General features: G+C 36.0%; 1 protein-coding gene across 3 annotated transcripts in view; it reads right to left on the reverse strand.

Annotated features, from left to right (window-relative positions):
- PTPN3 (protein tyrosine phosphatase non-receptor type 3) overlaps nt 1-14,512 on the reverse strand; it is a 138,150-nt gene that overhangs the window by 78,606 nt on the left and 45,032 nt on the right. For 2 of the 3 annotated variants that reach the window (XM_063326278.1, XM_063326277.1), the window contains exons 5-8: nt 13,978-14,056; nt 12,384-12,428; nt 11,413-11,465; nt 1,482-1,602 (exon numbers count right to left, since the gene is read on the reverse strand). In XM_063326278.1, coding sequence (XP_063182348.1) covers nt 1,482-1,602; nt 11,413-11,465; nt 12,384-12,428; nt 13,978-14,056 — 298 coding nt within the window. Of the gene's footprint in view, nt 1-1,481; nt 1,603-3,729; nt 3,828-11,412; nt 11,466-12,383; nt 12,429-13,977; nt 14,057-14,512 lie in introns of those variants that run through there. The other variant, XM_063326279.1, reaches the window with a different exon arrangement.

Genomic DNA, 14,512 nt, shown 5'->3' on the forward strand with positions numbered 1-14,512 from the left:
AGGCACGAAGAGCTGAGTTTCAAAAAAGGTGTTAAAACAATAGAGAAACATTTTTCCCAGCCTTGTCTACTCAAGTATTTTTATTCAGAGCTTCATTACCACCACCTACCTGAATTCAAACACAGAAGTTAAACTTCTCAGTCGTCAAGGCTTCAGTCTACCGAAAAGACTCAATGAAAGCGTAAATTTCACTGAAAGGACCCAGAAAAGAAAGAAGTCTTTCCAACTGACCCTACCACACCTTTGTCTGAAACAATGGTAACTTCTAGTCTTTTCTCTGCAGGACATCACCGATTTTATATTGCTGGCTATGAGATCACTAAACACACGAGTTCAACCCAACCACTTCAAGACTCTTCAGAATCTTCCCTCGGTGGTCTCCAAGACTATTGATTCCTAAAGACAAGCAGATTTATTCATGCCTGTCTGCAAGTCCCCCTCTAAAAATTTCTGAGCCTACTGGAAACTGCAAATTAATTTGGAAGGAGTAGAGGTGTCAGCTGTTGTGTTCCTGAACATGAACCGCTCGGAAAGCAGTCCAGATTAGTACCTACACAGAGGGAATGACTGCAGTTTGAGTTGAGTGGCTACCTCTCTTTCGCCCCATAAATGACAAAGCAACATGCATGTTCTGGACTGCTAGGCAGCACAAAAGAACTTCAGAACTACTCATTACACCTACTATCAATAAAAAAAACAAGAGGGAGAGTACTGAAAGATGACAAAAAAAGTCGAGGAATATCAGGAGGAGATGAAAATGGAGATATTTCAGGGTATAAATCAAAGAAACTAGGAAAGTGGGGAACTAGCTCTGCTGCAGTAAAGATACAGACAAAGAGAACAAGCCCACAGAGATTTGGATTTCATTTGCTTGAAAGCTCACAGACAATTTTTTAGGTTGGCATATTTGCATTCAGCTTGTGAGTATCTGATCAACACCACTAATTCTAAAGCTGCAGTCTTACAAGAGACAAATCGGCAGAGTAAGAAAGAGTAATTAGCAGCGGACTGACTAGAATAATCTGTTGTAGCCTTTATATTACACTTAGGAGAGCGGAGAGAAAGCACAATGTTAATTGAAGTGTTTCATGGTGGGGTAGGGGTCCCCATAGATAGACCAAAAAAAAAAAGAGAGATCTATAGGATTTGAAAAACTGTCAAATGTTCTTGATCCAAAAAAAACCTCAAACATCTAGTACAGCATTCTAGATGGTTGCCATTAACAAGGTATAATGTGGACTGATCTACTGGTTGTTATAGCTAGAAATTTATTTAAACATTTTAACACATAGGCATCATACTCTGCATATGATTATTCAAGCACCTACATGACAAAACCGAGTATTTCATTTAATAGAAGCTATATGAAATAAACCCATCTGCTGTAATGAAACTACTAAGAACTTGAATCTTCCTTTTGGCATTTTTTTTTTTTTCTTTAAAAACTCAAGAGGTGAGAGAGAACTAAAAGTTAATGTTACCTGTGTTGCTCATGTAGCGATTCTACTTTGGTAAGAAAATCTTTGTTCTGCTCTGGTATAAAGTTGTAATTTGATAGATATCCTGAATGATGTACTGAAGCGTTATAGTCTCCAAGTTGTGCTGTTAGGAAACAAGAAACACATATACAGTTTTCATAGTTAATTGATTATTATTTAGAAGGAATTCCTTCTCCTCATTAAAACATGTACGCATATGGGAAAATGCGGGAATCACAAATTATTTCCCAACAGGCTAGAAGTGTTGAACACAGGGAATTGTATGACATCAGTGAAAAAAGATTTTTTTCAAAAAACGCTTACCATAACTATGATTTCAGGCATTAAATGACTTAGTACTTTATGTAGTTACTTATATAGCCCCACTTTTGCGTCACAAGCTGTAACACCACCAGAGAGGCCTTAAATACCACATCAGCACAGACGTGCAGTAGTGTAACATTAGAGGAAATCAAACTGCTTCAGTAAGAGATGGCAAATGAAGTCAAGTTGATTGACATTTACTTGACTATAACATATTAGAAGTCTTCAACAAGATCTGTCACTTAGAAAGCATCTAGTCTTCAAACTGTCAGGTAAAATGTTCAAACTACCAACTGTGGCTCTGTCCTAACAATTCAAGTGTTCATCTTGCCTCAGCTGAACATGAGTTACTTAAAGCACAAGAAATAACTGCTGATTTACACATAACATTACCAAGTTGCTACCAAAAGTAAATAAACTTTAAAAAAAGTTTTATCCCTTCAAAAATGATACTAATTAGTAAATAATTTTAAATAGTTACTAGATAAAAGCTAATTCTTATCCACAGTTGGTGGTATAGTTGGTGGAAACTAAATGAAAGTATAAATGACCGTAAGTTTATAGCCTCAGCCTATGCAAATTTTCTTTAAAAGCTAGTTCAGCATTAAGTTTGTACCCCAGAAAACATACATAAACCTTTTACTTGTTATAAAGATGCAAGGTTTGGGGCAGCAGGGAGGTTGCTTTACATAAAGTACTTGCCTATTTGCCACAAATTCACCTAGTTTCAATTAAGCAAGTAATTCAAACCCCATATTCCATGAAATCTGTCTTTTCATTAAATAGCTGAAGAGATTAAACCCTAAAAGTGATGGTATGTTTAAGCAAATCACTAGAACCTGTACTAATCTGCTTTTTCCCTAAGGAGCATGAAAGAGTTATTATAAAGCATTAAAGCTTCCCAGAAGTTACTAGTACAACTTGTAAATTAACACAAAATAAAGTACTTGTATAGACTGCAAACAATTCAGCATAGAAAGCTCCTCAACTAAATCGAAGTTAAAGAACATACTTTTAGGAACCATACTATTATCATTATTTTTCAGAAAAAGCAAAGCATGAAAGAACAATTTAAATGATTCAGGCTGAGGGGTAGGGGAAGTTCTGGACTTTGTAACTTACTGCTACAATAACTATGGAGTATCTTTAATGCAGGGGATAACTAACATTGAACATGTAATATTCAAAAAGCATGATTTCTATGGTCTAGGAAACAGAACTACTGTGATACAAAACAATTCCCAGGCAAACGCGGTCAGAAACTAATATAGTTGCACAACTAGTTGTCAACATCAAGGGAAATAATTAAATAAAAAAAAGTGGAATGATAAACAGTAAGTAATTTACTGTAAATGCAGATGAGATGTCCCTGCAATGCTTTACCCTTTCTTTTCAAAGGTAGCCTGAATTTTAAATTAGTTAGCAAAATGGCTGACAAAAGACTAAATATTTACCATTAGAACCAAAATGCGTATCTGAACACTTCTGTCAAATAGTATCTCTCTGAAGAAGAAAACAAAACAAAAAAACCAAGACAGAAGGTCCAGAAGTATAACAAGACACTGAAATAAATTTTAGGAACATCTATACATTAACAAAAGTTCAAGTCTCTGCCACGACAAGGGCAATAACAATGAAATAACAAAATAAGAACTTTTTAAACAATGTAGGTATGTTAATAACAGCGTAAAAATAAAGCACGTAGTTTCACAGATTACAGTAGTCGATTGAAGACTTTCCTTTATGAGCCATTAACACAACCCATCTTTTCTATGAAACACAGTCTGCATTTTTTAGGGGTTGTTGGACTAGCTTGAATTACATTCTTGTCAACAGGAAGAGACCAGACTGACAGGAATAAGACAACTTAATTGTCCACTTCAATTTTATTTGCATTAGGTAAAAAAATTTTTTACTGTAGTTTTACCTTCTCTAAAGAGGGCAACTGCTGTTCCTTCATGCGTTATGAGGTAGAGTCTTCTTGCTCATCTTCCAAATATGGAGGTTGCTCTGGTCTTTTTTCGTCTTCCTTCTAGCTACCTGAGGTCATGTCAACGAGGGGAGCCATTTAGAGCACTATTTGCTTCTCCAACTCCCCAGCCAACTGTCACAGTTGAAGAGAAACTATAAATGCTGATTGGTAGACATCTTGGAAGACTAATGATCTTGTGCAGGATTTAATTATCCAAGTAGGGAAAAAAAAAGGTTAGGGCATATTAAGACCTCAGAAGAAAAACCTTGAGGTTTCTACCTCTTTACTGGATTTCTCCAGAAGAGAGCAGAGGGGCAAGAAATATTAAAGACCTATTTCTAATCTGAGTTGCTCCTGGCATAGTTTCCGTTCTGATCACATGAGCCAGCAGATGCCAACTCAATGAGGATAAAGTTAAAAAAAAAGATTATTTTTACCTTTCTCCATTCTAGCCAACTGTTGCTCTTTAATTCATTATAACTGGAAACGAATACAGAGTAAAATGAAAGAAAATGGAATCAATGAGGAGTTAAAAAAAACCCAAACAGTTATTTGAATATCAGATTCTTGTACTTTAGAGTTCTGTATCTAATATGAAAGGCTTTAAAGAAGGGAATGTGATGACCATCCATTTAGAGGGCATATTCAATAAAAAGAGGACATTTGTTTTATAAACTCTTAGCAAAAGAACAGCGCAACAGCCAGGTAGCCACAGAATAACTTCCCATGGATTAAGTCCCATGTTGACCTACCAAAACAGCAGTTGTATAAGCTCTCAAAAACAGTAAGAATTTATAAATGCTTGAGAAACAAATAAAGATCTGGAGATCATAGATCTTTACACAGGATTTGAACTGCCTATGCCTTATTGAAGCACTATGGAAGCCTAAACAAGCCATCTTTTTTTCAGACTTTGTAAAAGAGTGTGCTCAGTTAGAACAGTGTGATGGGTATATATATTTTTGTCTGTTTCTCCTGGCAGCAGAAAGACTTCTGTGCAGGAAGGCATCAAAAGGACTAACTAAAATGAAAAAAAATGTACACATTTTTATGAGCTTCAGACACAGAGGGAAGGAAGACCAGGAACAAGTGTATTCATGTAGCACTGAGATTTCAATAGGAATTCTCCGGGTACATATGAATCTTCCCTAGAAGTACCAGATATATTGCTGCATTAAGGGGAAGAAAAAAAAAGAAAAAAGAAAAAAAAAGAGAGCTTTATAGTGGTAAGATCTGATACATATGGAAGGAAAAAAAAGCCACTGATGCCAACAACTCTTACAGTAATTACTGAGGCTTCATTTTTTCATTTGTCAGTTGTCTTATATATTAGGGTAAGGCAGCACTGATTTCATTTCTGCCTTCCACTACCCCAAAGGGAGGGTGCAATAAAGACAGAGCCAGACTCTTCTTTGAGTTGCAAACCAAAGGGATGACAGACAACAGAAATGATTGATTTATATATCCCAACTACGTGGCATCCTTTAAAGTACAGAAGACAAGTTGGTCTCCAATTCTGTTGAGTTTGCTTGTAAACAATAATAAAAAAATTGCATACAAATTAATATCACAAGAACCTATTTCTGCATATGGGCATTTCAACTAACTAGAGATGTCAGAAGGCAAATATATGAATCACCATTGGCTAAGCATGATGGGAAATCGGTTATTGATAATATGGACAATTTGGTCCAAAGGAATGCCTACAAAAACTAGTCCTTGAATACAGGTTTAATATCAACTTTCTAAAGACCTGAGAAGTGTACCAGAAAAAAAAATAATCAAGTAGTTTGACATTAAATTCATAACTTTTTGCAGGATTGAATATTTTAGGTGACATGAATAGAGCACAAAAGTGAACCGAGTTGCCTGGTTTTAAAAGAGGATAATTACATAAGCTGATCAGGTTCCCAGTGGAACAGAAAATAACCAAACAATGGGACAAGTCTAGCGTATGAATTATAGAACTAATTTAACTTCTATCAAGGAGTAAAAATCCTCAGGTATAAAATTGCAACCCAGGATGAAAACATAGTTAGGGTCACATGACTAGCCTCCAAATTAGGACAGCAACAATGACTGACATGCTGAGATAAGAGTGAAATATAATATTAAAGTCTAACAATAAATTTATCTTCATATGAACACTGAGGTACAAAAAGAAAACATACTTCCTAATCTGTACAGTTCAATCAGTTTAGACATTTTAAATGACCACTTCGTGGCACAAATAGAGAACAGAAGAAATATGATGCACCGCACACTATAAAGTAAAGCAGTTACTGTTTCTCAACAGTAACTACAAAGTATTCAGGTATGAAAGTGCTTCTGGAATGGGAAAATAATTCACTACTGCAGAATTCAGTTTCAAAGAACCAACATAAAAATGTAGACATTTATTGAAGACTAAAAAGGAGCATTGAAACGAGCAAAATCCATGTAGATGTAAAGATTAAAGACACCATGTTGAAAATGGTTATCAGAGAGAGACTCCAAAAAGGAACAAAACCCTTATAAGTGGATGCTGAGAGAAGGAAAGGTGTTTCAACAAGTAGAACCTGTATCCAAATAAGGACAAAAGCACAAACTCTAACCCACTCAAGCACTGAGTAAGAGTGATGTCCCTACTGGACAAGTAGAACCAGCTATCGTGGATAAAACTAGCCTGTTTTGTAAAAGGAAATAACGCTTCACATTCAAGAGCCCTTAAAAAAAGGTTCAATCTAGAGATGACTGTAAACAGCTGCTTATGACCACTTACGACAACTGGTCACTTTGTGGTAAGACAGAACAAGAAATCAGACATTAATAAAAACAAAGGAACATTTGCAAAAAAAAAATTCCAAAGATACATACACAATGTTGGTCTCCAAGTTATCTACTACCACTCAAGAAAAAGTGTCAGTCATTGTAATACCTTTTTTTCATTAAAAAAATAAAAAAATAAAAATCAGCAGCTCAAAACCCAGCCACAGTTAAACAGCAACAACAACAAAAAAAACAACACAAGGAAAAGGAAAAAACAAATTAGAAAATATAAGTTATACTGAGTTGCTATTTCTGCATCTCAAATACAACATATACTTCAGAAACCATACAGTCACAATCAGAAAAAGTACTGAGAAAAGCAAAGCGTAATCCAAAGTACAAAGAGAATTCATTTTGAAAAAGTAGGGGGATAAAAGACTTACAGGAAGAGTTCTCGGTACTCCCAAAACATTAAGAGGTTTTGCAGAACTAATGCATCTTAAAACTACTCTGATCTTCTGTCATGTATGTTGTCTCTCAGCATTCACCACTACTCATTATCATAATACTGTATTACATGGACTTTGACGCTGGGTAACTGTTCTGTTCCCCTTTTGAGTTATGTTACACAAAAATATTTAATAGGACCATCCACCTTAAACATACAGAAGAACAGTATCAAGTCTACGAGGTACTGTAGAAAGTCAGCTCCTTCAGTTACAGCACTGGCCAATATCCCAATCTAGCGCTCTCCATTCCAGAGATTACAGCATTGTACTTTGTTTTGAAGTGTTAAAGATTCAAAAAATTATTTGTGGCATAGTGGAAGAACACCAAACAAACAATATGTGAAGTAATGCTCTTCTAAAGTGGCCTCTGTGTTGCCTAGCACAACTGTAAAATATAATTAAGGGAAAAGAGTCCAAACCAGCTGGAGAGCTGCTGTATACAAACTATCAGGACAGTCTTAGAAGATCTGTTGAACAAAGATGCTAGCAAGCTCAAGAGCAGCAATCTAGACCACAGTAAACCATATGGAAGAAAACAGGCATGTATTTCAATTAATCTCTCCAAGCAGATTCTTATATTGGGAGTTTCATCATACAGATAACACTCTGGGTACTGCCGATGGCAGGTACTGTAAGACACGATAAAAGGTACCTGTGACTGAACAGCATTGCTGCAGGCTTCAGAAGAACAGAAGGGGCACGCACAATCCTTAGACTACCCAACACATCTGGTAAATAATTTCAAACACTGGAAATTCAGCTCAAAGTTCTCTTTGTTCATCCAGTCTGATTTTGGTTCTGAGGCATAAGGGCTACAGGTGCCCTGGAGAGTAGCAACAACCTAACTGACCTCTAAGCAAATTTCTCAGCTTACATGATGTCCTCCTGAGCTCTATTTCACTTCAAAAAAAAGCATAGGTGAGGAGCACACACAGAGAAAAACACCCAAATGCTAGCTATGAAAAGAGGCAGGTGTGCATAAATTAGGAAGTCTGACATTTCAATGTAATTTCTATAAACAGAGAAAGGGGCAAAATGAAGGCAAGTTAGAAGAATCAGGCAAGAAGAAAGCTGATGAGGAAATTATGTGATGCAACTCCCACTGCAGAGCTGTTGTTGATGTTCCTCTAAATCTTACACCCCACCTCCTCCTCTGGAATCTCAGCCTTCTGGTGTACCCAGAATTCTAACTCTTACGTCTAGTTCCTGAGGGACTTGCACACTAAGCTCACTCTCACCAGCCTTCCTTTTCTTAGAAAAGATTAAAGCCCATTTGAATCTCAAGCAAACAGTTTGGGAACAAACTCCCAAAGATAGATAGCAGTATGCTACAGAAACCTCCTAGTTCTCAAAGCAGAGCTGGGAGGGCAACAATATCACAGGAGGTAAGAAAAAGACCGCAGTCGTAATGAATCACTGAGCAACCGATGCTCAGGAAAAAGAAAGCTTGGGAATATTCATAACATCTTTTGTTGGCATTGTTGCTGCGCTTTAGATTCAAGGCCCAACCCAGCAAAGGATTTACGCACATAAGAGCATATATTCCCACCAAACCCATGGGACTTCTTACATACCAATAGTTAGTCACTTAAATACTGTTCTGGAAATGGGATATTACTACATGAAGTGATAAAAAACAAGGGGTGCTAAATTAGCTTTGTGACATTTTAAATGAAGAAAAGTGATAGACACGCTACATAGGTCTTTTATTTAATTTTATAGACTGTATAACATTCCCATTTTACACTAGTAAATACCCAAGACGTATGATTTATCATTAGATTGCCTTTTTTCAGTATGAGAGTATCCTTCAGGCTTAACAATTTCAGAATTATTTGAAGTGTACCTTAATAAGTTCTCCTTAAAAAAGGATTTCAAATTCCACTGATCATTTCTGTCAAAGCACATTTACTGATAATAAGTTAGCAACTTATTCTTCAAGTGTCTGAACTGTATTGGTAATCAAGTTTAGTCACATGCTATTTAGACACAGTATTCACACCCACTTGCATTCCCCCGTAACTTAGCACCACCAGACAGCACAGGCTGTGCCACAACGGTGCAGAGCAACATCTCCGGGCTTTATTTCAGAATCACAGTGCTGAATGCAAGCACCTGTGCAAAGGGCAATACAGAGCAGCAGCACTCCAGCAGCACAACGGACATCACCAACTGTCCCTTTGCAAAACTCAGACAAAGCCCGTGAAGGTCAACCATACAACTGCCACTTGTGAAAACTATAGTTAAAAAGCAAGAGCAGAAATATCAAACGTCAGACTTCTGTGAAGTCACAGAAAGATATCTGTGACAACTGCTCCACCTTTTAAATAAATAACCTTAAGGCTGTCAGACAACAATGATTTCCCCTTCTGCATACAAGGGAAGTTACATAAGAAGAGAGCAGCCTGAAATACACCAAGAAGTGGCAGTAATAAGAAAAAGCTCAGGTAGAACTGATCCATGGCAACTTAAGACAACGTCTTTTTAATAAGCAGATACCTCATATCCAAGACCTTCAAGTCTCCTTAATTAGTATGATTAGAAATTAGAACACCAAAAGAAAACTATTTAAAACAATTTAAGTTGACAAGAATCCTAGCAAACATGACTAGATAAGGAGACCTACACACTCAGATTTGAGAACATCCTTCCAATGCCATCATCTGTAAGTAAACAGCAACAACCTGGTAGCAAAACAAAACCTATATTTTTAAGGGAATACATCTTTCTATTAAATGTTTCATTCTTTGCCGACACAGAGAATAAATACAGTCATCATACAAACAGCAACAGAAAGCCCATCAGCTAGCTAAAAAGAAAGGTTGTTTGTTTTTATTAAAAAAAACCAAAACAACCTAGTACTAACAACACTATCGTGAGTTAGGAAAAATCAGGCAAATAGGTGCATAGGAAATTCCAGAATCCACCATGAAAGAAAAAGAGTACAACACACTAGCATCCTTCCACAATCTTCACTGATCTTTCATCATTCTCCTTCACTACAAATAACTGCATTAGTAGGTATTCAAAGCACTAAAAAGGGAAGCGTCATAAAACTGAAAGGGAAACAGGAATTACTCTGGGGTTTGCAGGTATGCTACCTGTGGCATTATTAATTTTAAAAGTCATGTTAAGCCTGACTTCCTGATAAAATACTTGCATTCTTCAGTGTACCTTTACATTTTTGTGCTTCAGCACAATCAGGTCAGCGACACTGCATTTAGCAATCCTAAAGGTTCAGAGTGTTTCAGCCCTAGGGATACAGATGCATTTCCTTTGGCAACAAAATTTGGACTCACACCTACTATGGAAAACTTCTTGTGGTTTCAACCATTCTTACTAAGCTGGAATGTGGTTAAAGTTCCATTTAATAAAAGGGTGCAACATATGAAATACTTAAACATAAAAGTGAATGTTTCATAGCCACTTAGAATTTTCACATATACCAACAGTTTATCATTTTCTCCTTTGAAAACCATGTTTTAATTATTTAGCTTGGTCCTTCTTTCAAGCAAAAATTACCTCAATCATTTCTGCAGATCTTGCTAGCCTTTCCATAGAGAAATGGGATAAATACACATCAGCCAAATAATTACACAACCATTCTAGTATCCTTTGCCCTGACAATTGTTTTTACAAATAAACAAACCCCACTAAACCCTCAACCTGTTTTTTTGTTTGTTTGTTTAACGAGAAAGGTCTTCCTCCAGCTGTTTTTCACTATCTGTTTAGGATGCCTGTTAAGGCACAGGATCAGGCTTCATTTTGGTTTTCCTACAGAAGATATTTTTCCAATATCACCCTTAGAATTTCTTTTTGCCAGCTGCAGGCAGATGAGAAGGATGTAAGTTCTTCTACATAGCATCACCTTAAATTTATTGCAAAGTGCCAGACAGTTTTACATATCTGACAAATCAAATTCCCTGAAAAAACATTACATAAGAACATTGGAGTTTCTTAATCATGAGTTTACCTTCCCCTTAACTGTTCTGCAGATGATCACTTATTTCCCTGGAATGCTTTCCCGTAGCTATTTAACACACAGTAAGTTTCATTATTTTGTTTCCAATGACAATGAAAACCTGCCTTTTTTGACAGCGGTACAAGCACACATAAATAAGAACGCTATTATTCTTGTATCAACTTCCTTATTTTTTGACAGACCTAACAATTACACTTTTTTTCTATTTAGACTGTTGGAAGGCTGCTTTAATAACCTGTGCCTTCTTTACAGAGCATCAACTGTAGCATTTTGAATATTCCGCACAAATAGATAAGGAAAGAAATCTTCCCTTGTTTTTCGGTGTCAAACAGCAGAGAAGGTAGTCAGGTAGTCAGTCAAATACATTATTTAACAAAATAACAACTGGTTATTACTTACATTGTACTGCATATGATGCCAGGACAACAGCAGAATTAATGGGGCATGACAATCTGGAAAGAAGGGAAACATTTTTATTTAGAAAAGACTGTATAAGTGTATCGTTAACAATGTCTCTGCAATTAGTTCAGCACATGAAGACTCATTTATCTTAGAATATCCAATTTTTTTTTTGATAATTTGATTTGTCAAAGCACAGGACTGGACATTAAAAGCTAGATGCTGTATAACAGCTTCTTAAGTGAATGGAAGTTAACTAATCCTAAAAGGACACGCTTGTGTTCTTGCTGGATGCTTATTCTGGAAAGCAAAAGGAGAAGGGATTTTTATGAGGCTCTGGCCATTATTTTAATAGCTGCAGTCTGGTGTATTTAAAACTAGACACAAACACTAAAATTAGCCAAATGCCAAGCACAAAGACAGCTCTGATCTAATGACCAAAACTAACTCCATAAAAGACAAAAGCCAACACCTAAAGGCAATTTATATTTGGCAGCAAATAGTTGGACCATCTTTTTCCTTGTTTTAAAAAATATACAAACACACACAAAGGAACCACTGGGTATATGCCCACCATATGGGGAATATAACCCTGAAATCATGAGAAACAATAGCTTAAACTGCCCTTTGCTACTCCCTCCTAATTACCACACTAGGCAGTGGGTCCTCACATTTGGAATACCATGCCTGGCACACCACGCCTTGCATAAGGATCTCTCAGGTTGACATTGTACCTGTAGACACACAGCATCTCCTACAGCTCATTCGCAACAGACTTGTAAACTGTTCTTAATAACTGAGCTTTGTGAAAATTTGTAACATTTCCTAGCAGTTTGATTTTCTTTTAAAGCAATATTTCTCAAGGTACGTTTATATAGCAATGAAACCCTCAGAAAAAGGCTTTTTTGTTTTTTTTTTCAAAATTTTATTTTAGAAAGAATTATAGAGAAACTGAAGATTCTTCTTATTACCTTCCTTCCACAATATCAGTCTTCAATTGCAGGAAGAATAAGTGCCTAGAAAAGATTTTTTTGGAAAACAAACAAGCATGCATTTATTTTCACATTTAAAAGGTATGGTTTAAATGGTTACATGTATTCGTTTATTTCACTATATTTCCTGACAAAGTATACAAACAGATCAATAAAGCTTAGTGGCATTTACAAAGATACCATCATACACCCGCTCACTCTCACAACAAGTTTAAAGATCTTTGGCTGTCTATACTACAACTCCAGGACCACAGAATTAATGCCACAACGAACACTATAAAAACTAAACCATTACAGAACTGGGCTCCCTTTCTCCCAGGAATATTCATCTTGGATGTAACTTCAAAAAATCAAAAAAAAAAACCAATCCCAAAAGACAATCCCAAAACACCCAACCCGAAAGTGTGATAGTCTATCTTGAAACTACTCAGTGGAGGATGAGACATTTCAAGTAGCACATGCTGACAAAAAGCTCTTAAACAATTTATCCAAGGGCAGTTCAGTCTTGCTCCTATTAGGTTTTTTTAGTAGAAAATGTTACTTTATAGTGATACTGGAGAATTGGGATGTGAAGAACCATAAAGAGCAGGCCTTTCAATAATTTCAGTTTAAAACTGAAGAACAGCTTACAACTGCATGATTAGTGAGTACCAAAACAGGTCAATAGCTAAGTTGTTTGTTGGGTTTTTTGTTGGTTTTTTTGGTTTTTTTTTTGTTGTTTTTTTTTTTTTTTTTTTACAAGAAATATCATTTAACATGCTGTATTATTTATATTCTTAAGTCACTGAAATTGACAAACAATGAAAAAGTTACAAAAATGCCAGATTAATGGGTGATTTCTAAATTCCAGATCATGTGCACTGAACAAAACAAGTATTCCATTAAAGCCTCGTGACAAGTTAATTGAAAAGTGCTTATAATTCATGTACCCCAGCACCCTAACAACTTGGGGATAGATTAAAAAAAAATTAAAGGTCTACTATAAGCTGAAGCATTATAGATCTTCGCATGTTACAAGTAACAGGCAAACTAGAAAACAAGAACTGTTATCTGTTCCTCCTGAAACAAAATAAACCCCACCCTCCCAGGCCCTCCCCATTAAATCTACTGCACATGTTCCACATTGACTCAGTGTTGATACAAGACTTCTAACACAGACTTGGGAACGTAGACAGCTTAATCATTGAACTTTCCTATTTTTTAATCATTGCATCTGATTAATTAAGGGATCAGAAAAGAAAAGCAGAATAAATGCAATGGGCAGGTACTTCAAGCAATGAAGGGCTCAAAAAAAAAAACAAAAACACCAAACCAAAAACCAAAAGGAATCCAAGATGCAAATAAACCAATTGCCATCTTTGTACTAGCTATTACTCTGGCTGTATTTTGGAGCTGTAGGCTGTGTATAGCAGAAACCATCCACTATAAGCATTGCATCAAGCTGTCCATTCCAAACACATTTAATACAAATAGTTTTCTACCTAATAAAGCATAGTTTGGCAAGCTGTGGAGATGGAAAAGGAGGGCTTTATGCATTCTTGGTTCACGGAAGCAAACATCAAACAGAAGTTACCTGGTTTGTTCTTGCTGAAGTGTGTTAGGATCAGGTATAAAAAACCTTACACGAAAACGAAGGGTGCAGGGAAAACCTCCTACAATATTTTAGAAGAGCAAATCAATCATTTTTTTGTTTAAAAAAGACAGACCACAAGGTTTTTATTTCCATATGTATAGAAAAATTACATGAACAACCACATAGAAATCTCATACGTTTTTCTCATGAAACTAAAAGAACCCATGAGAAGTCTCTCCTGATCCCCCAACACCAACTATAAGAAGAAAATACTCTCAAATATCGTGATGCTTTAAAGTACTTTGTATATGCTACTTTACATAAAAAGTATTATTTAGTTATCTTTGCCTCATAGGTATTAGAAGAGAAAAAAGCAGCAAATGTATTTGAATTGTCTCAATTGAGATAATACTCAATTCTATCTTACGTATAAAGACAAGAAATTAACAGAAGTTCACCATGTTAGCTTCATGTATTTTTATTACAATTCATACACAATCTACAGCATATGGCAGAAATAAGAGAGCTGAAAGAT

The sequence above is a fragment of the Chroicocephalus ridibundus genome, chromosome 2 (assembly GCF_963924245.1).
Source record: "Chroicocephalus ridibundus chromosome 2, bChrRid1.1, whole genome shotgun sequence".
NCBI classification, from domain to species: Eukaryota; Metazoa; Chordata; class Aves; order Charadriiformes; family Laridae; genus Chroicocephalus; species Chroicocephalus ridibundus.